Genomic DNA, 26,095 nt, shown 5'->3' with positions numbered 1-26,095 from the left:
ACTTTGTATGAGCCCATGAACCTGGATGGTTTTCCTTCGCTGCTCCATTAACACCATTTGTGAGATGATGGTGTTTATAATGTGGAAGAATGCTCCTTTAGTCCTTTTAATGTGAAACAAAGCTGCTAGTTGATTAGTTGAATGACAGAAAAAACAATTGTCAACAATTTTGATAAATGACTTATCGTATAAGTTATTTCAAAATTATTCTCTGATCCTTATGATTGTTAATTGAGTATATTTATGTTTCAGATTGTTGGTTTGAGAAAAGACGAATTATGAAGATGTCAACTTGGGCTCTGGGGAATTGTGACATTTTTACAGAATAAATGATAATTTGATTATTGGAATATATTGACAGTTTTGATTGTAATAGTAATAATTCAGTGCAGAATAAATGCATTTTTGGCATGGAAAGCCCCATTAATCATGCTTGCAGGTTTGCACTCTTAAATGCATATGTTCTGTATGTGGGACAGGTTTTTTTAACATAACATTCCTGTACAAAAAAGATGCAGTGCCTGAAACTACTTAGGACTTTAGGCATAAGCATCCTTAAACCAGGGGCCAGAACCGCCCAGCAAACATGTGCAAACATGACACGAAGAGGCTCTCTCTAGTAATTATGCAAACAGCACATGCCTGTAGATGGATGTACGGTATTTATGTGATATTATTTTCTTTTAATGTACTTTTTTAAAGGAAAATGGATACCTCAAAGACATATATCTGCTGCATAGCCTTCTGTCATATCACGAGGAAGGAACGCAGTAGTTTCGTCTTTTTTTCTATCATATAGCTGCCCTCTGCCTCTCACACTCCTTATATGGGAAAGGAATTAGTTGCGCGAACAAGGGCGGAAACGCGGCGCGGTGACAGCTGGGTAAATTTACCGACATACAGGAAGAAAAAGACGAAGCCCAGTCGTCTGCTCTGCAAGCCCGCACACTCCCACGGTGACATAAACGACCAAATCACTGCTTGACCAGTGTAGCAGGTAAGTGTCATGCAGTTGTTGATGTGGGGTTTTAGTGCGCATTAACAGGTTTCGCTGAAGCGTGAAAAATAAGCGAAATAGAAGACAGCGCGCCGACGCTTCCTTGTTACCGCTGCATTGAACCATTCAGACATTATTTATTGAAATCGGTGTGATGCTAACACACCCGGCTAGCCGAGGCTGCTTCGCTGTTAGCCGCAAAATACGACGCTTAACCGTTGACTGACATATATTTACATGCTTCCGTTCCGTTAACTTCTTCTTTCTGTGATAACAGACGTCGGCTCGCTGAAATGTGGAAACTTCTTTTTTTTCTTCTGCAGACTTACAATAGCTGACACAGGGAGGGGTGTGTGTACGTGTGTGTGTGTGTGAGGAAAAAGAAATCCAGGAAATACCGAAAAACGACGGCAGACACTCTACAACAGTGAGGGTGAAATAACTGATCCTAACTAATATCTATAACTGTTACATGTTTAAGTCTGACTTAATGTCTTGGTCGAACATAAACCGTAACGTATCTCAGGAGTTCGGTCGTTTGTTAGCTCTCTCTCGTTGTCGCCGATGGTGTTTTGACACATTGTGTAAGTCCCGCAGACTGCTTCCTCACCGAGGAAGCGACCGTCTAGCACAAGATAGCGTTATTTAGGGAAACATGTGTTTACTCAAGCTGTCAAACGGTCTCCTCGGCCTCTCCTTTTTTGATAAAGGCTTGACTTGTAGGTTTGACGGTTTGTCTATTAGTGGTGGACTACATTTACCCGGGTCACAGAATCCTGCACAACACCCACCCGGCTCTGCTCAGCTAGCTTTAGCCGAGTTAGCATCCGAGGCCGTCTGATTGAGAAACCCAGTGATCTCATTAACATCAGGGGCTTTGAACTTGATTTGTTGAAGCCCTGAGTCCACCGAAGGAATGTTGGAGCTCACCAGCGTTGCATTGCTCTTCTTCTCTGCGACAAAAGAAGACATGAACTGTGTGGTTTTGCTTTATAACATGCAAATGGACAGACAGGCTATACGCACACTCCCTTCTTTATGTCTGAACATCTGGCCCCCAGGCAGAGAAACCCTCACACATGCCTAACCTACTTCACTGTCCCCGCATGCGGATGGTGCTTTATTCAGAACATTTGTGCCATATGGCTACAAAAGTAGGTCTATGAATACAGTTGACAGGGTTTTACATGTTGGAGGAAGACCAGCAAGAGCTATAATGCAGAATAAGTAACTCTAGATGTCAAAACGCAAACGGGAGCACACACCCTCTTGCAAAACAAACTACGGATCTTTACTTTGCATATCTATTATTGCTTTGTTAGCTTATGCACATTCATCCCATTTTCTTAAATTCTACTTTAAAAGGCTGCCTTACTTTCGTGCTCCTTTTCCTCTGAAGTTGCCGTTAAGCCTCAGTTTTGCCTTTTTTATAGTGCTTACGTCATGTTATGAAAGGCATGATTCCCTGGCTTAAATCGTTACTATCTCTGCCCCCGCGTCTCTGAAAGTTGTTTCTTCTTTCTTGACAGTGGCATTTCCTCGATGGTCAGCACTTTGCTGGAACATATGCAGTCACTTTACTGAAGAGCACTTTAGAAAATGTTTTCTAGCTTCTAAACTGAACCGGGTAAAGTTTGTTAGTGTCATTATAAACAGTTTGTCACATGCAGTACATTTTGTTAAGCAGCGTGTGCATTTAGGTGCTTGTTTTTACTCCCCCATAGCCTACACCTTCAGGGGCCACTCCCTTCCTGTATTGCTTATGAGTCATAAGCTGAATACAGGAAGTATAACTCTGATACCTGCAGGTATACCGTTTAGGCTGTAGTGGCCCTGAACAATTAGGTCAAGGGTAGTAATGTTATGTGTCCTATGATCTAATTTTATCTCTATGCCTTGTGGAGAAGTTAATATACAGCGTTGTCTGAATGAATGTGGCAGAAAAGGGGAAGTTGAGACATTTGGAAACTAACTGACTCGTGCTGTAAGAGTCGTACTTTGCTGGCCATCATGAGTGATTTGCTCCTCTTGTTTTTAAATTTGACGAGCCTCTCCTGCTCTAGCTCCAGTCAACGTTTTGGCTTATAATAATATAATGCTGTTGATATGGCTTTAGGGCTGATTTAATCTATAACCTGCTACGACCAGTGACGCTTTAGGGCACCCTTACACTGCTTACAACATGATTAATGCATCTGAGTCATATGATAACGTTTTGCTCTCCTAACCACTTTAACCTGCCATCGCAAACATGGATCATGAACTTGATTAACTTTAATAAAGCCCTGTAGTGTTCAAACTGTTTGATACTAGTGCTATTTTAATACCTGATATTTGCTCACCATACTTTCTTTTTGTTTGTTTATAAACCTATTCTGAGAAAGAGAACTTTGTTTTCCCGAACACACCATCGAATAATTCTCCATTCAAATCCGAAGCCATGTGATCCAACAATAAATAAACAAGATTCAGATTTTTGGTACCAGAAGCTTGCATTGAACGTCTGATAGTATTAGTTTTTTTTAATAACCATATTTGAGAACATACAAATATAACCAAGTAAAACTGTAATTGTTCTGATTTTAAAGCAGGAACTATCTGATAGAGTATGAAAACAAAATTATTAGTTTGACCAGACATTTCGCCACCAAAAGAATATTGACGTTTGATACCCAGCCCTACGTTTAATGTATCCAAAGTAAGTAGCAACTCGTTTCTAGAACTACTCTCTTGTATTGCAACCAGGAAAGAGTCTCCAGCTTCATCATCGATCACAGCCAAAAACGATAAGTGCTCTTTCGGTCATTAGATCTCTAAAGATTTAGTTCAGTCCCTCTGTAGTGAAAGTATGGACTCATTAGTGAGAGTGGTCTGTGTGCCTCGATTCACTGCCAGCCAGGTTTAAGTAGGGTTTAAGGCCACACTGGTGAAGGCAGCGTCAGGTTACGGCCGTCTTATGTAATGCTAGCTTCTCTCATTAGGTGTGTAAGTGTAGGATTATGCTGGACCTGGATTGAAGTTGGTTAATCATGTACTCAAAGGGGTTGGAATGATCAGGTTCCATGTTGGCACACAGTCCCACTGTTGTGTTTATCACAAAGGTTGCCGTCTTTCTTTTCGTTCTGTAAGTGCCTCCTAAGTTTAGACTTCAGCTGCTGGCCTGAACGTTTAAAATGATTGTGTTATGAAACATAAAAGCATCTGCAGATGACATAGTTGGGGAAACAGGCCAGGACTGCACTCTGCAGAGAGTCAGCAGTGACTTGTAATGATCTACATACCTCAGCAAGTCCTGACCTGCTTACCAACACACCCTTTCGTCTTCTTTCTGTTACTCAACCACTCTAAAGGTGGAGTGTGACTATTTTTCTGGCATTTTTAGTCCTTTTTATTTGACGGATGACTGTGTAGGAATGTGGGAGAGAAATAGAGGTTACATGCAACAATGGTTCCATGACATACACAAAGTTCTGCAAAATTGCAAATTCATATGTTAACGTTTTGTGGATCTTATTAATATTCTGGAGGACTTGGTCTGTGCGGGCAATGCTGGATAATAACTTCCGTTATAAACAGACCGTTAAAGTGAGTTCCACTGTGTGTAGTTTCTTACACATCTCAAGATGAACGGGTTAAAAAAGCAGAGAGAAGCATTTCTGTAGGACTTACTGTCTTTAGATATCTGGTGAAAAGCTGTGCGACCGATTCCGCTGCAATGATTAGTCGAGCGATCAATAACGGTGTGCTGTAACTGGGAAGAATAAAATCTCAATCTGTCATCATTGGATGTATCTATTGATGTAAGATCACTATTTTGGAGTGATGATGACCCAATGCTTCACCAGCTTTCTCTCAAAAATGTCCAGTGTTTATCTGAAACAGCCTGACACTGTATTGCAGGTATTTCAACCACGCCTCATAAATCAACAAAAAGCCAGGATCCAGAGCACAGCTGTTAGTTATCCTACCAAAGCAGCTCATTGTTAATTGCAGTATTTGCCTTCACCGTGTGTCCCACGAGCAATTCTCTCCAATTAGAGGACTACTGGGACAGAAAGTACTACTGTGTCTTGATGATGATTTAAATATAAACCCATTTTTACACTTCTTACCTGACTGATCTGCATAGACAGCTGTTTACATAATAAATATGATATAAAATATGTTTTTAACTTATTCACTGTTTCTATATATCGATCAAGGCTCCCAGTCTGTCTCTGAACTCTCATTTACTAATGGCCCTCGCGCCGGGGAAGTAAAATCAATACATGGGCCTGTTAACCCTGTTTATTTCCTCCCATGGAGCCGACATGAGAACTATTTTTGGTTCAGTAAATGTCTGCCAGTCAGCCTGGTTAGGGCAGGTTAGCAAGCAGCTGACATGAAGGGCAGAGACCTTTACCGAAGACTCTGTAGTTCTTCATTCACAATCGAATATTCATTTTCCTGTTCAAATATCTCTTTTTTACTGAATACATATTTGACTTTAGAATATTTATTGCCCTGCCCCCCTTCACAGGTATGGCTGAGATGGCGAGTCTGGTGCAGCGGCTGGAGGTGGCGGTGGGTCGCCTGGAGTCCATCTCAGGACCCGGAGGCAGCGGTGGAGATTGTGCTGGGGGAGGTAAATGATCAACTATCGTTATTATATGATTATTTCACTTGTGTCTATGAGGGAGATATGATGGAGTACTTTAAGGATGCATTAGTCCGATAAATCAGGTATTTACATGTAGGTACTAAAGCTGAGCCTAAAGGGAGCTTTTAGTCTTTTTGTCTTTTCTTTTCACAAAGTTCAGAAATCAGATAAACTTGTTCATGCAACTCTCACATTAGTGCAGCCACATTCTCCTCAAACTATTTTTATTTCATTTGAACCCATTTATTTTACAGTATCATGGTCTTTCAATGTGTTAAAGTGCTTTTCTTTTCTCTGTAGCTGTGTCGGCGTTCGTGGAGGCCTATGATGAGATTATCAGCGGCCCCGTGGCTCAGTACGTCTCCCTCAGCCAGAAGATCGGGGGCGATGTCAAGACACATGTAAGTTACAGTTTAAAAGTGACCGTGAGGCCTTATTTAGACATGGCATTAACATCAGCGTGCTGGGTGATTCTCTCATTGGCGGGCAGCTCCGACCCTTCCGTTCATAGCTGGCATTAGAATACGTCTCCACGTGCGTTTCAAGCATCCGCTTGTTATCAGATTTCAATTCTCCTGCTCTAAATGCAAATAAACACGTACATAATTTCCATTTGCCAAGACCAAATGCGTTGTTGTTCCATCCCCGGTGGCTGATAGCAGTGGTAATATTGGGTACAGTCCCAGAGGACCGCCCTAGTAGAGCACTTCACAGAGCCGGGGATGAGGGCGGGCGGGCAGGTATATAATCTGGGCAGAACACCGGAACAAAATCAGACACCTACACACTATGAAGCCATAGAAATGATTGAGTGAAGCTGTTATGCGCTGCTGTGGACAATGTGGTAGTAATAAAAGTTTTTGCAGGTATTTTATTACCTTCATGTAGTTTCGGCGATGTTAACCTCTGCTACATAAACTGTTGTGGATCAGCGGTGAGTAACGCACGTTAACGCCCGGCCTGAACAGGGCATTAAATACAGTTATCACTGCACATCAAGTTATCTCACTCTGACACTCGGCACCAAAAAGATCAGTCAGTCACAAATGACACGTATCTTAGATTACTGCTGACTGTTTATTATTTTTTAAATGATAAAATCTTGAGTGCACTTTGAATGTCTGTCATTTGTTTGTTTTTTGCATACTTTGTGACTAAACAGTCAAAAGCATGCACCAGGTTGACTGTTTGTTCTTATTTTCAGTTCTGACGTTATGAACTCTGTCTTCTCTTCCAGGCGGACATGATGAAGCAGGCATTCTCCAGTCAGAGACAGCTCCTCGCAACCGCCTCCTCCTCCCAGAAGCCCTCTGAGGTGAGTTAAACACACTTGGTAATTGCTCGGTCGCTTAATTGTCGTAATTGCCTAAACAGCATTAATTAATCAATTTCAACAATTTGAATAATTCATTATGCTCATTTCTTGTCTTTTAGCCTGCGGCCCCTTCACTCTTGTGTCTGTCGTGGTGTTGTTTCTTCAGAACCCTAAATGGTCCATAGTCACTGAACAGTTTGATTGTCTTTCTTTAAACAGTATTAAAACAGACAGAGGGGATTTTGCTTATCTTTGTAGAGCCCGAAACTCGCCTTTTGCTGCCTGCGGCTTTGATTTTGGCAGTTGCGCTGCTTCCTTCTCAGGGCGAAAATAGGGTTTGAACTCGCAATTGCCGCTTGGGGCTTTATTTACATTTAAAATTCTGCCCACTTACTGTTGAATATTCCAGCTAGATTCGTGCAAAGGGTTAACAGGAGCCCTGCCACAGATATGTGGACTTGTTCCGTTGGTAGCAACACTAGATGGATGTATTGTACTTGTGTTTAAATGATGTCCTCTATGGTAATACATTCTTTCATCCACTGTTGCATAGGCGCAGTGGAGGCACAGGTCTATTTGTTTAGCGTAATTACTTTCCATCCCTGAGTAACAGCACTCAGGGACGCATGAGTAACTAAACTCATTAAAAATAAGAAGAACTCAAATGTACATCTTGTGTGTCGTCTGTCTCCTTGTTCAGGCAGTTTTGGCGACTCTCATGCAGCCGGTGTCCAAAGCCATCCAGCAGGTGCAGGAGTTCCGCGAGCAGAACCGCAGGTCGCCGCTGTTCAACCACCTTTCTGCTGTGAGCGAGAGCGTGCCTGCCCTCGGATGGGTCGCCATGGTGAGACTGGGGATGGTAGTGGTTCACGGGCAGGAAGGAAAGCTGTTTGGAACTGCTGTTTGTGTGTTACAGAGAGTGACTGTGTGTGTGTGTGGGGGTGGGGTAAATGAGTGTATAATGGCCGGAAACAAGCCGCTCTTTGATTCTGTCATCACTGTCTGGTGAGCGACAGTTTGTTGGCTGAAACATGGCATTCAGCAACAGAGCGTTCATTCTTTGGAGTTGAGAAGATACAATACTACTCATGTTTGTATGCTAAATATGAAGCTCGAGACAGCAGCTGGTTCGCTTAGCTTAGCATAAAGACTGCATACAGAGGGAAACGGGCTCTCACTACTAGATACTCATCTCACTCTCTTTTTGTATTTCCCAAAAAGTCAAACGTTTCATTTAATCTCAGTTTAGACATGGTGACATTGTGTTTACCTTTTTTCCTTTGTGTCCCAGGCTCCTAAACCAGGCCCCTATGTTAAAGACATGCAGGAAGCTGCCATGTTCTACACCAACCGTGTGCTCAAGGATTACAAGGAAAAGTAAGTAGAGCTATATTATCTTCTGCAGTTCATTTCTTTATGTAGCATTAAAATGGTCGGATGGATTTTCTTATGCTGCCAAGCAACATGCTCAACCCATCTGTCTTCCATCTTGCCTTCCTCCCAGGCTCCTTTTTTCTTCTTTTTTTCTCTGTTAAGTTCTATGGAGTCAGCAGTGACACGCTGACGCACGCTACTGCCAGACTTCCTGTATTTTGACCTGAAATCCAAGCTCTCGTGTTGATGAGCAGAGTTGGAGTTACAGTCAAGTTAGAAGTTAATGAGACTAAAATCAGTTACACAGAAACGGCTTTTATTCAAATGATTCTAATGCTGTATACAAATACAAGGCATGAGATCCACAGTTTATACCGTGTGAGACCTGGACTTTGTGGTTAATGTGGGTTAGAAAATGTTATATTTTGAGTAGTTAATCTCTGGTTTTGTTTCTGTGTGTTGAGGTTCTCATGCATTGTTTTCCTGTGAGGCACAGAACAGTGAAAAGGAACAGTACATTGCTAGAGGAGGAGAAAGAAACAAAATGCTGAGATCTGAATAGACTGTTTTCATCTCTTCCTCACAGGGACAAGACACATTTGGACTGGGTGAAGGCCTACGTCTGCATCTGGACTGAGCTGCAAAACTACATCAAACAGCATCACACCACCGGGCTGATCTGGAGCAAGAGCGTGAGTCTCATAAGATAAATCCTCTAAAGAGCCAACGTAAAGAAAAGTTTGGTCAAGGAGAACAAATGTATCGAGCCTCTTACTCCCACTTACAGTGTAAGAGTAACCTTTTTAAAAGCCGCTCTAAAGTGCTCAAATATGCTCTTGGCATGAAGAACCAGTTGACCCTTTTTAAGTCCCGCCCCTCTTCGCTCTCTGCTCCAGTAAGAGTTGAGCAAGCTTGAAACTTGTCAGAACCTCGGTCAACTTTCCCCTTTCCTGTTATACTTGGATATGCTACGTCTGTTCGAAGGTAACGTTGCAATGGAAGTCACATTATGGTTCCACAATCGTCTCATTACAGTGTGTATGGTCACAGCTACTTTGTGTTGATTTTGGCGGTCCCTGTGGACAAAAAGCGGTAGTGTTTCTGAGTCACTTTAAAAAAAAACAGAACAAATTGTACTGCAGCAGGACCGGATGCTAGTAGAGGAGCTACGACAGAGAAATCATCTCAGCAGAATAGCACGGAAAATGCAGACAATGAAAAGCGCTCTATAAATATAAATCTTATTATTAAGTAATAATCAAAGCCAGCTCTATATTTCAATTTTTGCCCCCCGATCAAATGTTAAATTCAATCCGTGGGCTAAATCTACACTATTCTGAGTTGTAAATCAGCTAACGTACTATCAGTGAGAAGTTTTATTTTGAAGTTATTACGTGTAATATTTAGGTTTGCTCCTAACCTCTATTTGCTGCAGACATCCAGGATCTACTCGTAACCAACTAAGAGTATTTTTAAGTCGTATAACTATTAAAATCATTTATTCTTATGTTTCCAAGGGGAACAAGTGGATAGTTTGTACTTATTTCATGATATCTGGTTATGATTTCTTTTAATTGTTACTTTTTCTAAGCACAAAACATGTCTGTTGAATCGTATGCTGCGACATTAGAGGGCCTCAGTTGCAGCGTTTCTGATGTTCTGTCCACCTCAGGGTCCCATAGCCTCCGCCTCTGCAGCTCCTCCCAGGGCTCCTGCTGGTGGATGTCCTGCCCCACCTCCCCCTGGACCTCCTCCTCCCCCCATGGACTTGAGCGGATCGTCTAGCGGCGGTGGCGATGACAACCGTAACGCTTTGTTCAACTCCATCAACAAGGGGTCGGACATCACCAGCGGTAGGTGACGAGCATCGGAGGAGGTGCTGCTTTTTTATTCTTTGTTTTCTGTCTGTTCATAGTTTTAAAGCACTAGATTTTAGTTTAGTCTTTAGCAATTCATATCAAATTTGTGTTCAATTTCCATTTCTTTAAAGGTGTTAAGTAATTGAAGTGGAGTTGGAGGAGATACATTTCCTTTTTGAATTTTAGTGACGTACAAATAAAATTGAACTGAAATGCACTCAGTGGCTCAGAAACTAAATGTTACAGACAAATTCATAACTGAGGATGTCGAGACGTGTCGTACTGCAGGACTTACGATACGTTTCCCCTCTTTTCTTGACTTATCAAGGCCTGAAGCATGTGAGCGACAACGAGAAGACCCACAAGAATCCTACGCTGAGGAGTACCAATGCTCCAGTACGTACTGGACCAAAACCCTTCGCCTCCCCCCCTCCCCGACCTGCCGCGTTTGCCACCCCGACCCCTAAGCAGCCCCCTGTGTTTGAGCTGGACGGGAAGAAGTGGAAAGTGGTAAGTTGTTGGTTCACTCTCACTCTAAAGGAATGGATAGATTTGTTTATGCAGCAGGCTGTCAGACTACCAGAATGAGTCACTGATCCAGAATTAGCTTTGTTTTTTAATAGCTAGCCTTTTATAGTAACTTCATCTCGTATCAACTCTTTTTCTCTTCTTGCTGTCTGCAGGAGAACCAAGAGGGAGCGCAGGACCTGGTGATCAGCGACACTGAGCTGAAACAAGTGGTTTATGCTTACAAGTGTAACAAGACCTGCCTGCAGGTCAAGAACAAAATCAACTCCATCACTATAGGTGAGAACACAACGGTGTGTTGGAGGTTTAGAGCTGGTTGACCTCACTGGTCAGAATCTTCTCAGCCAGAGAGAGAGAGATATTTGTACTGCGTTGGAAATGATAGAATATAAATTCAGCTGATTTGGATTATGAAATGATATTTTGTGTAATGCAGAATATATATTTTTTTATAAATACTTTAATCTGCGTGTAATCGTTTAAGATGAATCCTAAAAGTAAATTTCTCAAGACAGTTTATTTAATTTAGACAATGATAGGAACACTCTCAATAATAACGGTAAAAAAACAAAGGTTTAACCAATCGCACATCTTTGAATGGCTTTGTTTCTTCATAAACATTTGTCAACCTGCTCATTTAGCTCGAAAATGCCAAAAATAGTCAAATGTAGGTAATAAGGCCAGTGTGATGGTTGGTAGAACGAGTCATATTTATTTACCAAAAACAGACTTTGATCAGTTCTATGACATGCGGACGTCTGACCTCTGAATGTTTCTCTCCATCAGACAACTGTAAGAAACTGGGCCTGGTGTTTGATGATGTCGTGGGCATCGTAGAGATCATCAACTGCAGGGATGTCAAGATCCAGGTGTGTTGCAGTGTAATAGCAAAGTGCTGTATGTATGTATTTATTTATATAAAAAAACAGCCTATAACGGGCACAAGGAATCCTCTTTGGCAAACTCGCTCAGCAGACTGTAGTGTGATGTGGATATTTGAGTTCTGCCTGCTGGTTTTGTTGCATTTCACATCGTTTCTATTTTTCCTGTCAGTCTTCAGCTGTTTGTGTTTTTTGCTCAGCATCGATGCATTTTCACCATGAGCGCCCTGCTTTGTCAGATACAGCAGAACTGAATACTACTTCTCTTACCAACATGCCGTTAATCAGCAGCTATGACATGAATCTCTGTTGCCGTTTTGTATCCAGGTCATGGGTAAGGTCCCCACTATCTCCATCAACAAGACTGACGGCTGCCATGTCTACCTGAGCAAAGACTCACTGAGCTGCGAGATCGTCAGCGCCAAGAGCTCAGAGATGAACGTCCTGGTGCCCAAAGGAGACGGAGATTTTGTGAGTATCCTATCAGGATGGAAATTAGACTAATAATTAAAAGGATAAGTCTGGTGATCGTCTACAAATCCCATGAAAAGACCAAAACCAACAATGAATTGATCGACTTCGTATCCAAAGCCTTTCGTTCTTGTATGCACATCGTCTTCAAGGCTTAAAAATATCTAATCGAACGTCTTTTGTAGACAAATTGTATTGAAAGGATCACGTTCTGATGTTTTTAAAGTAATTTCGGGTGTTTGTGACACTCTGAAATAGTTTTACAGCCGTTCTTATGATTCTTGTAGACTCTGTCTCCGGCCGTATCCTTGGTGTAGCTGAAGGAAATGTATAACATGGCTTTAAACGTGACTTCTCTCCCATCTCTTAGACGGAGCTCCCTGTTCCTGAGCAGTTCAAGACCGTCTGGGACGGCAAAAAGCTCGTTACCACGTCAACGGAGGTCTCCGGATAGACGCGGGCAGCAAATAAAATGGCCGCCCCGTCCTCGGTACCATCCCCACCCCTTTTTTGCAAACGCCTTCCTGACTGATCGACCGCCCCACCAGCTAACTCTCACACTGTAGACTTGAGATTTGGACCTCGTGCGTTATACCTCCCCTCCCTCCTTTTTAATCAGCCAATCACATCTTAAGCTGTCGCCTTCCATCAGCCAATGAGAGGACTGCTCACTTTTATCTGGAGCAAAATCCTCCAGCCAATCAGCAGGGAGCGGCTTGTCATTCAAATAGTTTTTTTCCTGTGAGCCAGAGAGCACTTTTCCAAAACATTCACGAGTTTTGACAATAGCTGCGATGCTCTGTACAATGTTAAGTATCTGTCTGGATAATGCTAAGCTAAATTGAACACGTAGAATAGCCAACATGAGAACAGGCATATTGATTCCTCTGCAAGCCAATCAGGCGCTACGATCAGGAGGCTTCAGGCTATCGTTGCTCCTCTTCCTGGTCAGGAGGGGCTGGTAGGTTTCTGTTCCATTATATGCAATCCACTGGGGAAGCACTTGTCAAACAAAGAGGATAATAGCATCCATATCACCTCCGCTGATGTTGACTATAATATTAACATTCATAGTGGATAATATGAAAAGGAATTAAGAAAAGTCAGCACTCTGCACATAAATAGGAGTAAAAACAAGTTGTGTGCACATCATGAAACTCCATCTAGATGACGTTGGAACAGTTAGAGTAGCAGGAAGATGTTCATTCCATGTGCTTTCCCTTTAACCCGCACATAGGACATTCCCGAGTATTAAAAAACATTCCATGTAAAAGGAGGCATGTAAGAAAATATTTGCGATAAAGAGCAAAGAGTAGTCGAATAGTCTTAAAATATTAGCCATCGGCGTCTCTCCACTCGCTCACTGCTCACGTCGACACTCTGGTTACCTTCAGCTCTCGAAGCTCTTCGCTGAATTTTCTGTTGTCTTCTTTTTCTTTTTACCTCTTAATTCTTTTTGGGTCCAAAAATCTGAATTCTGCTCATTAGTACTGGAGACATTAAAAAATGTTGCAATAAAAATAAAGTCTTTGTTTGCCTTTATTGAATTAAAACTGTGTGTACAGAGGCATTTAAATGATTTACATTAGAACAGAAACATTTATTTAAAACAATTTGCCCTCATAACGCCTCACAGTGGAAATAGCTGTTAGCAATGCAGTTCAACAAATTAGCTGCTAAAGTTGCCATCACCACACATCCACATGCTACAAGTGATCAGTGCGAAAGGAATGAATTCTGTGCTTTCTGCATCCCAGCAGAAGTTATCAAGCTTTTATTATTGACTGGCATTATTTTGCTCCTGAAATAAAATAGTTATTGTAGTCTTATTATATTTACTCCGAGATGACTGACTGAACTGCTTTAGTGCAAATAAGGCAGCAGGTTTGCCTGGAACCACTCTCTACCGAACTGCAGGTGATCTCCATCGCATTCCAGAAAAGCTAGCTTTCCAGCTTTGTCCATCGCTGCCAGGCCCAGACGGTCCTGTGTGTGTGTGTGTGTGTGGAGACACGACATTAAGGTTTACATCCTCAGAAACTCAACCGTTTACACCACACACATTGTTAGCTCACTTTAAGACCTTTTAACTGAAAGATAAATGAGTGTATATACAGTAGTTAAATTAACCCCACCTTTACCAACTGTAACATTACAGTGATGCACTTTAATGCATCAATTATAAATCTTCTATAATCTAAGAAATGTGAGAGTATAAACACTGTTACCTCTTTGTAGAGAGCGCTCTCCTGCAGAGTTTCAGTCTCTTTGGCCTGGCCAGTTTTCAGGAAGCCGAACCACTGCAGCAAATAAGACGCTTTGTGATGCAGCTTTTTCATATTCAGTGAAACAGTCAAATAGAGTAGATCATTTAGAGAGTGAGTGTGTGTGTGTTCGTGTTCGGTACCTCTGTATCGACGGGATCCACTACCGTGTCCTGCAGGAACTTGACCATGACGAACTTGTCCAGCAACTGAAGATTCTTCCTGTATGTCTCATTTACAGCCTTTGAAAAAAATAAAAATATTTTAGAATATGAGAAATCTGATCATGGCCAACTAGATTCAGATTACAAAAATAGAAATATGATCGTGCAGCAACCTTTACAGGGAGTTTGTACAACGTAATGTATGAACCTGAAAATGAGCATGTTATGTCCCCTTTAAATAACCCACAAAAAGCCAGTAAATGGATTTAAACAGGCGCTTATTTTGTCAAACTACACCTATTATCCCCTCACAATAGCAAGCTAACTGTAATGAATTGTGCATCAATGCAAACTGTATTTGCTCTGACTTTCTGAAGTGCATACTGACCCTCTCCTGGTTGATGTCGGCCAGGAAGAGGCTGTGCTTCTTGTACAGGTCGTCGTTTAAGGGGTCGTGCCAGTACTGGGCCTGCACCAGGCTGATAACCACAGACACAAGATCCAGTCAGTGCTGCAGAATAACAGTCTGTGCAGCGGTGAGACTAGTCACACAATACCAAGGCTACTGAACACATCGGCATCACAGGGCGATCAACATTCGTTCAGAGAGGGAAGGGAAGCAACACACTGTTTTTGAACCAAGTCGGTGTAAGCGCCACTGTTCAGAGCATGGCGTATCATGTCACAGATGTGGGAGCTCTCTCCGGGACACTTGGGCAGCCCGTACACTCCTGAGGATTTAAAAAACACACACACACAGTACTTGTAAAGACAGTTTGTAATGATGATTCATAATCTTATAAGCGTTATTGCCAACAAGTCCCACGAAAAGATCAAAACCATCTCTTCATGACAATGCTTTGTGTCTGTGTCCCTCAAAACCAAGCCCATTTGTTACAAGTGAAGATGAAACTCTTTTAAAAACTAGTCAGATATACAGTTTAATTTCTAAAAAAGGCACAAAAACATTCCTTAAACAGTTGGGCGCTGCAGTTTCTCCACAAACGTTATTAAAATTAGAGTAAATAGTGCATTTGCCGGGGACTACTTTCAACTGCGGAATAATACACATTGTGGTGCTCTAGAGAGTATTTACGGCAGCTGGACGGTGTATGTGGAATTAAAAATAAACTACAGTGCCCGCATTCATGATGATGAAGGAACATGTCATCCAGTGCAACAGTGAGGCTCATTGATGCGTTTTTAATCGCGGCGTTTCGGTGTTCCATAATGTTACCTTGGTGCTGGCCCCCAACGGAGATCAGGTTTTTCATTGGTGGAGAGGGACAGCGCTGAGCCACAGCTCTTCTGTGGAGAGAGGAAGCAGAAAGAATCAACGCATGCTTACTCATTCTTGTCAGGAGACGATAAACATGCTCAAACAGAGGCCGCCACCTGAGAATGAAGCCCAGGACTTGCAGCTCAACAGTTCATATCACACTAATCTCTGAGACATTGGTATTTAAAAAAAAAAAAAAAAAAAGTATTTCATTCACGCTGCAGGAAAATCAGGCAAGAAGGGAAACTACACAAGCACAGAATTTGTCCAATTTCTACCACATACACATAACAAAACCATTCAGCGTCCAGAACAGTAGTTACATACAGAAATTGTGCCCCCTGGGAGAAGCCCATGGCATTGTATCCTCCCTTCAACTTTGGGTCCTGGGCCAGCTGACTGCACACCATGGACACCTGCTCATTCACATCCATGAAAAAGCCATTTTTTGTGTCCTGCAGGAGGAGAAACATGAAAAGCTCAAAGCATGACCGGCAGATTAAAAGGAGTAAAACGAGCACCGTCTTCAAGGAGAAGAGCGGAGAGATAAAGTCACGGTGTTACGAGGGATCAAAGCGGAGTCGCGCTGGTTTGCTATGAATATTAACACTGGGAAATGACATAGTGGAGTTGTAAAAGAGCTACTCCCCTGATGCAACTCGTGCCACCGGCACTGCAAATATCACAGAATAGGAATCCTTGCACGTCATGTGGATGTATCAATCGCAGCTGCTGTATGACTGTGTGGTTAACATGTCAACAGGAAACTAATGTATGTACCTTTACAGAACTGACATAATTGGTTACGTTTGGAGTTACGGAACTTGAAGTAGAAACAACATTAAAAACATATGGATGGTGCATATATAAAATGGAGCTCTGGAGTTTGACATTACAAAATACATTTATTTATTCTCATAATTAATAAACATTTTTAAATCATTATTTATTTTTCCTTTTTTTTATTTGTTGCATCACCGTGACTGTGCGCGAGGGTGCAATTATGTCAGAGGATATCATGTGCTCTGTATGGCATGGATCCAAGTCAGAGGTTGAGTTCTTGTGGCCCCTGTGTATTGTTGGCGTTGTTGAAGCTTTGTCTAATGCGTTGAAAAGCACAATAAAAACAATAGAGCAGATTGAAAAGTAACTAGAGACAAAATAACAGTTTCCTTCATAAGAGGTTTGGCACTGGCTGGGAAACATTTAAGTCTTTCTCTGTAAAAGTACCTCAATGATAGTCTTCCCGATCTCCAGCGAGAGCACGTAAATGCCAGAGATCTCCTCCTCAATCATCTTCTTTATCGCCCCCATGCTGATCGGGTTACAACAGCTGTCGCCTAGGTGGACACATGAACATTGACTTTGTTTTCATTGAAACCATTTTGCTAGAACTTGGCTCACTTTACAATGCTGATGTGTGTAGAACATGTGGCCTATGTTAAAACCAAGTACCGTCTGTGTAGCCAAAGCCTGATACAGTGGTTTCATCTGTGCCTTAACGCTCCACGTGTCCAGAAATACACTAAACGTGTCACGAATTCCCCTTCATGTTAGTTTGTTTTCATCCTGTCTGCTTGTTTTATTAACTCTCCTGTCATTTCAGATCCTTCCATTCACACCCGATCACCTCTCGTTCCCCTCACCTGGTCCTCCACACCCATCTCACCTGCAGCCCATTCCCTCATTAGCCCTCAGTATTTAGGTCCCCTCACTTGCACTTGTTCCCTGCCAGATTGTCTTGTGTGTTATTGCCGAGTTCTCCAGCGTATCTTTATATTGTTCCTGATCTGCCTGTTTTCGACCTTGGATTCTTGCCTGCCCCTTATTGGATTTGTTCGCCTGTTTGACTGACCTCCCGGTTTTGACCCTGCCTGAACTCAAGTAAAAGAACTAAACTTGTATTTTGTCTGAGTTGTGCTTTTGGGTTCAAGTATTTGTAATCTTTACAAAACATATAGAATGAGCCACACTGCTGCACTGGGTGACGTGTCATTACCATGTACATGCATCCTTCTGCTGTCGTCACAAGAGCAACAAATGTATTTATACACCGCTGAAAATAGTCCCCCCCCCCCCAAAACGCACTATTTATTCCTGTTTGAATAATTGTTTGCGTTTGTCTTTTCATTGGCTTTATTGACAGGAATAAAATACATAGAACAGCAGTCTAATCAAAGGAGGATGTGCATAAACACGAGCTGTTTTTCTGAAATGTATGGCTTACAATAACATCTGCTAAACATTTAAAACAAGGAGAAGAGAAAGTGCTTCGGGTTTTTTTTTTCACTTCCCCTGACTGTATTTCCCCAATCAGTATGCAACAAAAATGAGCATCCTTCCAGTTATAAGTGTAACGTGTGTATTATATAGTGCAGGAAATGTCATCACAGTTAACGATGTTAAAGTAATAAATAGTTCTAGTCCTCAAAAACGGGTTTGTTCATAATTTCCATTAGATGACTCCCTAGAGGTAAATGTAATGGCTTTTTTTTCTCCCAGTAGGACAGGCCACACTGTCACTCACCCATCCCATGCCACATCACCAGTGGTACGGTCCCGTTGTTGGAGTTATAAACTGGGCTGCCAGCGACCAGCAGCACTGGACCAGCCAGGAGGAAACACAGGAGGGCCGCTGTCATAATGCTCTATAATAATACAGACAAACACAAAGCACCATTATTTAATCAATGTATCAGTGTGGTGTAGCAGTGCTATTAACCACACCACTTCACCTTGCAAATTCATATGCTCTGCATAGTTTCTATTCTTATTTAAGTTATTTAATATACATTTATTATTTAATTATTTTTCTATTTATCTGTATTGCTGTCCTTGTGCTGCAACAACCAAATTCTCCTCGTGGGGATCAAAGTTTAACTTATTGTATTGTTAAAAGATCCTATCAATCAGTATTCGATCAAAATCAATATTGTTTGCCGATTTTAGTTTAATGCTTCATACTTTTTATTAAGCATTCGCCTGAAATAGGCTGGTGTATTCAGTTTTTGTCAACCGTGTCACTTGTATGGGTCTCTGTTTGTCCTAATAATATAGATTAATATGAAGTTAGACGCATAAATACAATAACAATAGTCAGACTGCGCTGCGTCAGAAACAGTCACGTGAAAAACAGACGAAGCTGCACTTCCTGCATTCTACAATGGCTTCAAATCAGGGCGACTGTACAGAGACTGTCTCAGATGTATCAGCAAAACAACAAGGCTGAACAAAATGAATTACCCCAAAAACACTGCTCACACAAATATACTTTTAATCAGTGCAGTCAGGGGGGAAGTTAGCTCAAACAAGCTAACTAACGTTAACTAATGAAGGAGGTTCACATGAAATTAATCAATTAATAGATGCATTCTGAAACATGCAGTTGCAGGTTTATACTATGGATAATGGTACAATCAAACTAATATTTAAAAAAGCTTATAGAGCCTAATTAATGTTCAAAAACAGGATATCGGCAACGTTGAATGTCCAAAAACATTACTCACTGTTAGTGTTCTTCCTGCTTCTGTTGTGTTTTCGGTTTATCACGTGACTTTGCTTTGAGCGAACAGCCAATCAGATTTCAGAGGCGGAAATGTCTAACTTGTGAGTCGTCTTGTTGTAGTAATCCTGTCGGTTTTCTAGTCTGAATTAATTATATCTTTTCAGATATTATGGTTATTTAACCTCTTGCTAACTTGTATCTTGAATCGCGAGCGGTAACGTTACGGCCTGACGTGGCATTTTAACGTATAAACACCGCGCTTACAGCCGCTAGCTAATTAGCTAGCCATGCTAGCTCGTTGTGAAGATCAACAACATTCCTGTAGGGATTGTTCAGCCACTTAGAGAAAAGATTAAAACACAGAAACGGACGGTTTTAAAGGAGAGTGTAACTAAGTAACAGAGACAGCAGGTGTGGTAGTAAAGTACAGGATGTCAATTCAGTACGAGGAGCCTGCGTCACCGGGGAGTTACGATGCTGTGGGGTCATTTCCTAAAAGTTTCGGCTACGGGGTGGAGGAGGCAGACATGGAGGAGAGCTCCACTTCAGCTGACAAACCGAGGATACTGCTGATGGGACTGAGGCGGAGTGGCAAGTCTTCCATTCAGAAGGTAAACTACCTAAAACACAATCACACCTCTTAAACCACAGGACTGGGAGATATATCAATGCATAGCTGTCTGTTTATTAGGTTAACCTGCCTGTCTTTTTGGAGACTGTAGTTGTGTTGCTGAGAAGAGACATTTGCATTATGTGTAATGATGACAGTAACATTGAATCCCCTCTACAGCTGAGCTTGATAACCTTAAGTCAGGATTTATTGCAGGACTGTTGCATTAGTTGTTGCTTAGCCGGACTCGATAAGCTGGCAACTGACTGTAACCGTGACTAAAATACTTTTCTTCTTTATGATCTGTGAACAGCAATGTCTCTTTCCACTTCCTACATGAAACTGCTCACAACGAGGTCTGTGGATTATCTCCAGTAACCGCTTCATGATTTCTGGAAAGAGACATTACTGTTGTGATTTTCAAATGATTTTTTTCTTTTTGGTGCTTTGAGCTCCACAAGCCGAGTGCCTTATATAGTTCCATTGTATCGGAGAGAAGGCATCCCGATGGTTGATATCTCCGATGCTCTGCAACAATGTAGATTGATAAACAGCACTGCAGGCAAGAGGAAAGCTTTTTTGTATTTTGGGAAGAACTGTTCCGTTAAAGAAACAGATACAAAATGGGGGGAACAGCATGGATGGACATGAAGCAGGTGTAACGATAATCCTCCTGCTCCTCCGACCAGGTTGTTTTCCACAAGATGTCGCCCAATGAAACGCTGTTTCTCGAGAGCACCAACAAAATCTACAAGGACGACATCTCCGCCACCTCCTTCGTCAACTTCCAGATCTGGGACTTTCCTGGCCAGGTGGACTTCTTCGACCCCTCGTTTGACAGTGAGATGATCTTCAACGGGGCCGGCGCTTTGATCTTTGTCATCGATGCTCAGGTAGGATGACATCAGTTAACACTCAAGAAGAAGACGACGGTAGTTTTAAAAAGGCTTTCCTGTGTGAGCTGAAGTAACACGTGACCTTTGCCTTCTTGTTAGGATGACTACGTGGAGGCCCTCGGGCGGTTACACCTCACCGTATCCAGAGCCTACAAGGTGAATCCAGACATCAACTTTGAGGTGTTCATCCACAAAGTAGACGGTCTGTCAGACGACCACAAAATAGAGACACAACGGGACATTCATCAGAGGGCCAACGACGATCTGGCAGACGCCAGCCTGGAGAAGCTTCACCTCAGGTGAGTCTCTGACACGTCTGCACAGGTTAGATACTCAAGCTGCAAGATTTAGAGGCAGATCACTCCTAGAAACATTACGTTTTATGATTGTAGTCTAACAGGATAGGAGTTGTAGGTGCTCCACTAAAACACTAGAGACATGGTGATTTTGCTATCAGCGTGTGGCTTACTGTACCATTTTAAAGGTGCTAAATTTGACATTCAAAGCATATCTATTGCCTCCACTCGGCTCTCAACATGGCGACGACCGAGCTGGCGGCTAACAGTGCTAACAGTGCAAATAACGGCAACGTCAACAGCGTTGACGGAGCTAACGGTGTTTACCAGAGGGTGAATTGAAAGGTGGGCGCTACGCTTTCGTGACGAAGCGGTAGGTCGGTGCAGCGTCATCAGCTGTAACCGCCGGTATGAGTGCGGTGCAGAGCGGCGGCCGTGAGCTAACCTGTGTGGCACGCTCACATGCACTTAACGGCACGCGCAGCCGGCCACAATATGTCAACAAAGCACAGAGAAGCTCAGATTACATCGCACTCAGAGGGAGAGCAACTTCCTTCTCTACTCGGGTAGAAATTACTCCACTTCATCTTTACATAAATGATAGCTATTTGATGCTATATTAATGCTCTGAATATCATATTTCTCTATATGATATTCAAAGCTGCACTTTTAATGTTAAATATCGTGTGTGTGAAAACTCGATATTGTATAACTTACAAATCAAGCTGTTTCTTGTCGTTGTTGTTTTGAGTCCAACTTATTATAGAAGTCTATTGGTGAGGTCAGACATTTCAGGGATAGCGTTAAGTTCCTCTTCTATCAGCGTGAAACGGTCGGATTAGTATATTGTTTGGTCTTGCAGTGTTATAGCCGAGACTCGTTTGTGGACACGGTATTTTTTGCAGTGTGCTATAACTCTCCTCTCCTACTTTCCCTCCTCAGCTTCTACCTGACCAGCATCTACGACCACTCCATATTCGAGGCCTTCAGTAAAGTCGTCCAGAAGCTCCTTCCTCAGTTACCGACGTTGGAGAACCTTTTGAACATTTTCATATCGGTATGTTCATGTTACGTTTAATAACAGAAACAAAATAGTCTCTACGGCGTGTCCTTTTTTTTTGTACCGTCTCTTATGAACGTCCTTCGTGTTTTGCAGCACTCTGGGATCGAGAAAGCCTTCCTGTTTGACGTCGTTAGCAAGATTTACATCGCCACAGACAGCTCTCCTGTGGACATGCAGTCCTACGAGCTCTGCTGCGATATGATCGACGTTGTCATCGATGTCTCCTGCATTTACGGGTGAGAAGAGTTATATTTGTTCTAAGTGTTGGCAGTGGTCGCATCCTTTGGTTGAAAGGTTTGAAGGTGGCTCTCCGTCTTCTCCTCCGTGACAGGCTGATGGAGGACGGCAGTGCCTATGACAAGGAGTCTATGGCTATCATCAAGCTCAACAACACCACAGTGCTCTATTTGAAAGAGGTCACAAAGTTCCTCGCGCTCGTCTGCATCCTCAGAGAGGAGAGCTTTGAGAGGAAAGGTGGGTAGTTTTTGTTTTTATAAACAGTTGAGTTGGCACCAGTAGACCGGGGTTTAAATACACAGGATGTCCTCAATGTGGGATTAAAGCGGGAAGCTGCCAACTCTAAAGCTGCAGTTTTAACATCCATTCTAAGCTGGCAGAACTTTAATAGCAGCTATTTTTTACGTAGCAAGATCTCCTCTCACATTTGAAATGAAATGCTTTAGATTTCTTCCTTGTCCTCTTCGCAGGTTTGATCGAGTACAACTTCCATTGTTTCCGAAAAGCCATCCACGAAGTGTTTGAAGTTGGCTCCCCGCCACAAGACGTCCGCTCCTCCACAAACCACCGGATGGGCCTGAAGTACGTCGGGATGAATGGCAGTGCTGTTTAAAGGGCAGGAGGTGTCTGTGTCTGTGTCTGCGTGTCTGTGTGTGTGTGTGTCTGCGTGTCTGCGTGTCTGCGCGCGTGCGTGTGCGTGTGTGTGTGTGTGTGTGTGTGTGTGTGTGATTCTTCAGTTTACCTTAAGAGCAGCGAGGCTGCGCGACGTGGAGAGATCACATGAGAGCACACATGCCTCCTGTCAAACACATGTTGCCTTACTGTGTGCAGCTGAATGTGAATCAGTTAGAACTGATGAACTGAGCTTACGCCAAAAAAATAAAAATAGTGGTTCTTTCTTTCTGCACATTTATCGGTATTGAAATGTCAGCTGTGTTTACCTTCTTGGCCAGTTACTTGTGTGTACTCTGCAACATTTAAATATACGCCTATCTGATCCAATATAAGCACTTATCGTCAATATGAACAAAGAGCTCCGTTGACTGAAGCTCAAACTAAAATTAACAGAATGCACTTCTTTCATGGTCCTGCTCATTTAACTTTAAAATGTTGAGTTCTGTAAGTGGATCTAAACGCCAGTATGAAAACGAAAGCTCAGTGTTTGTTCTACCGTGTTTTCTGTTGATAATGAATCATGTGACCAGCGGCCGGAGCTCTGCTCAGGATCCCCGTCAGACCAGCACTGTGCCAGCTCCACCATTAGAGCCTTGGTTTAGTCACAGCATGTTGGTCCTAATGGAGTCTGGGAATAACGGATGATGCTTTTCACTCTGACGAACCTGCCGCGTCTGATGACGCCCGACTTTCTTTTGTAGCTTGTGATGAAAGTTTTGACCAAATTTTACTCCACAGGGATTCTGTTTGCAGCGGTTTGTTTTGCTTTTTGCTTTTTTCAGAGATTTGTAATTATTGTACATATTTCTTTAATAAAATATGTTTCCTATTTTTTCTGAGTCACAGTTATGAACTTTTTTTTTGCTCATTATTAGTTTCTCACAAGTTAAGAAAGTTGTTAATATAATAAGATAAATGTAAACCAAATAAGATGTCATAGTTTTGAGAGTTTTTTCAAGATTTTGAATATTTAGGTATGTGGGGCAACTGTGGCTGAGTGGCTGAGAGCCGTCTTTCAACCAGAGGGTTGGCGGTTCAAACCCCGGCTCTGGTGCCACTTGCATGTCGATTTGTCCTTGAGCAAGACTCTTAACCCCAAAATTGCTCCCGTAGCTGTGCCTACGGTATGATAGCATCTGAATTGTATGTCGCTTTGGACAAAAGCGTCAGCTAAATGACTGTAATGTAATGTGTACATCATAGCTATGAGATACGTTATCATACATATTAGATATGGTAGTTAAATATGAACGTTTTATTAATTATTATTGCTTTATTTCTGGCAATTATAATGTATTATCTCATAACTGTCATCATTTATTTTATTTATTTTGTGGAAGTATCTTATATATATATGAGATAAAGTCATATTGTAAGGCTCTATCTCACAATTCTGAGATACAAAATCATTACAAATCTACACATTTTATCATGAAGTGTCTCATAGTTCTGAGACAGCTTCTCATAAGGTACGGAGGTCATAATTACGAGGTTATAAAAGTCAATTACGTGTTTTTTATCACAATGATGCAAACCCTTCTGATAAGTACAAAACTACCAAAACGTTCCTAATAGCTATAATATTTGGTTCCTCATAATTATTAGTTAAAAATCCATTACCTTACTCTTTCCTTATGAAATATTTTCTCATGACTAAATATGTCATGAGAAACAAATAGCCTCATTATTACTATAGCTATACAAAGCTGTTACATTATGAAGTGTTTTATTCTCGCATTATATGCCATATTATGTCAAAATAGCATAATTATGACATATTAACAACTATAATAATTTTGAGATTCTAGCCCTAATATTAAGGCATTACTTAATTTCCTTATAATTGTCTCATAATTATGACAAAACTCTTAATAGTAGAGTTACTGGCCGTCCATAGTATGGACAGGTTTAACGAGTCAAAAAGTAATCACCTTATATATTTTGTTTAATATTGTGATAATAAAAGTAATTTCATAGACTTTTAGCTTCATGTCTGTTAAATCTATCTCTGTGTTTTAGCATCCACTCAGGTGAATTGTTGCCACTAACAGGTTTGACCAGCAGGTGGCAGCATATTTACATTTAAATGTTTGACATTTCAGGATGAGGTAGAAAAAGTTTCACCTACTCTCAGATTGTGTTATAGTTCAAATAAATCAATATTTTCAACAAGTCCCTTCCCAATGAACTCTGAGATCTAACAGCCCATCAAGTTGTCCTGTTAATAAGCTCAACAAGAGCCTCACGTGAATGAAAAGGCTTCATCACTTCATGTGTGGACATCCTGACTTAATGGGTAGTGGCAGATGGAGCCACAGCTGAAGCCTCTAATCGTCCCCAGACCTCCTGCTCACCGCTGTGGAAAATAGAGGTCAATGAGAGAGAAAATTATATCTCGGTTTTTCTTTTTTTTTCCGGGACCCTGCAGTTTGCTCCTCACCACAGAAAATGTCATGGAGCCGAGAAAACTTATCCTTGAGAGTGAAAGACAATAGAGAAAGTGTGGAGGGTTTAAAGCTGCTACACAGTATCCTCATTCATGATTGGATAGTATGGTAGAAATGTGTTTGAAGCCCCTATCCAGCCTTCATAAGCAGTATATAAGCAACTAATGCATTGTTTATAACCTTTATATGTTATAATGTAGTTGTAAACAGGCATAACATATTTTTAAGAATACAAAACTTGGAGTATTTATGTATTCATTTATTATATTATCATCTTGTGTCACTTCTATTTTCAAGATTTGATATGTGTATAAACAGTTAGATAATGTTTATAACATCTATAGACAGTCTGTAAATCATTTATAACACGTATACACTTGGTAAGTGTTTATAACACTGTATAACATTTTGATCCTGTGTTTAAGGGGCCATGTTGTGTTATCAATCATTCATCAACTGTCTATACACATACGTTTTATTTGTTGATGAATACATTAATAAGCACGTTATAATGTCTTAGTTACAACTACATTACAGTATAGTGTGTTTTAACCCATGTATTGAGTGTACTGCTTAGGAATAATACATTGGTGTG

At 41.6% G+C, this 26,095-nt stretch overlaps 3 protein-coding genes across 3 annotated transcripts; 2 read left to right on the top strand and 1 right to left on the bottom strand.

The window, feature by feature from the left end:
* The first annotated feature begins 885 nt into the window (after positions 1-885).
* Positions 886-13,589, top strand: cap1 (CAP, adenylate cyclase-associated protein 1 (yeast)). The gene is made up of 13 exons (XM_079175816.1): positions 886-997; positions 5,517-5,621; positions 5,937-6,037; positions 6,874-6,951; positions 7,652-7,795; positions 8,243-8,328; positions 8,912-9,017; positions 9,998-10,178; positions 10,513-10,694; positions 10,868-10,991; positions 11,499-11,581; positions 11,921-12,064; positions 12,435-13,589. Exons 2-13 carry the CDS (start codon positions 5,519-5,521, stop codon positions 12,516-12,518), a joined length of 1,416 nt encoding a protein of 471 aa, XP_079031942.1. The 5' UTR covers positions 886-997; positions 5,517-5,518; the 3' UTR covers positions 12,519-13,589.
* Positions 13,586-19,316, bottom strand: ppt1 (palmitoyl-protein thioesterase 1 (ceroid-lipofuscinosis, neuronal 1, infantile)). Its single transcript, XM_079175818.1, has 10 exons — positions 19,278-19,316; positions 18,299-18,419; positions 17,002-17,111; positions 16,099-16,226; positions 15,730-15,800; positions 15,121-15,223; positions 14,881-14,971; positions 14,472-14,570; positions 14,293-14,364; positions 13,586-14,050 (listed from the first exon to the last, which is right to left on the bottom strand). Exons 2-10 carry the CDS (start codon positions 18,411-18,413, stop codon positions 13,928-13,930), a joined length of 912 nt encoding a protein of 303 aa, XP_079031944.1. The 5' UTR covers positions 18,414-18,419; positions 19,278-19,316; the 3' UTR covers positions 13,586-13,927.
* Positions 19,317-19,352: 36 nt separating this feature from the next.
* On the top strand, positions 19,353-23,879 carry rragcb (Ras-related GTP binding Cb). The gene is made up of 7 exons (XM_079175817.1): positions 19,353-19,887; positions 20,576-20,779; positions 20,882-21,081; positions 22,021-22,135; positions 22,235-22,377; positions 22,473-22,615; positions 22,849-23,879. The coding sequence occupies exons 1-7, from the start codon at positions 19,708-19,710 to the stop codon at positions 22,989-22,991; spliced, it is 1,128 nt and encodes a 375-aa protein (XP_079031943.1). The 5' UTR covers positions 19,353-19,707; the 3' UTR covers positions 22,992-23,879.
* Positions 23,880-26,095: the final 2,216 nt, after the last annotated feature.

This window comes from Pholis gunnellus (assembly GCF_910591455.1).
Source record: "Pholis gunnellus genome assembly, chromosome: 16".
Taxonomy (NCBI): Eukaryota; Metazoa; Chordata; class Actinopteri; order Perciformes; family Pholidae; genus Pholis; species Pholis gunnellus.
This window is presented reverse-complemented; position numbering and strand designations above follow the sequence as displayed.

Bases quoted from the DNA above. Each gene is read 5' to 3' on its own strand.
- cap1 (XM_079175816.1), top strand. From the start codon at position 5,519: ATGGCTGAGATGGCGAGTCTGGTGCAGCGGCTGGAGGTGGCGGTGGGT. The intron at 6,038-6,873 runs GTAAGTTACAGT...CTTCTCTTCCAG, and splicing joins GGGGCGATGTCAAGACACAT to GCGGACATGATGAAGCAGGC. The intron at 11,582-11,920 runs GTGTGTTGCAGT...TTTTGTATCCAG, and splicing joins GCAGGGATGTCAAGATCCAG to GTCATGGGTAAGGTCCCCAC.
- ppt1 (XM_079175818.1), bottom strand. From the start codon at position 18,413: ATGACAGCGGCCCTCCTGTGTTTCCTCCTGGCTGGTCCAGTGCTGCTG. The intron at 15,801-16,098 runs GTATGTAACTAC...CTCTCTCCACAG, and splicing joins TCCCAGGGGGCACAATTTCT to AAGAGCTGTGGCTCAGCGCT. The intron at 14,365-14,471 runs GTACCGAACACG...TATTTGCTGCAG, and splicing joins TGGATCCCGTCGATACAGAG to TGGTTCGGCTTCCTGAAAAC.
- rragcb (XM_079175817.1), top strand. From the start codon at position 19,708: ATGTCAATTCAGTACGAGGAGCCTGCGTCACCGGGGAGTTACGATGCT. The intron at 19,888-20,575 runs GTAAACTACCTA...TCCTCCGACCAG, and splicing joins GCAAGTCTTCCATTCAGAAG to GTTGTTTTCCACAAGATGTC. The intron at 22,616-22,848 runs GTGGGTAGTTTT...TCCTCTTCGCAG, and splicing joins GGAGAGCTTTGAGAGGAAAG to GTTTGATCGAGTACAACTTC.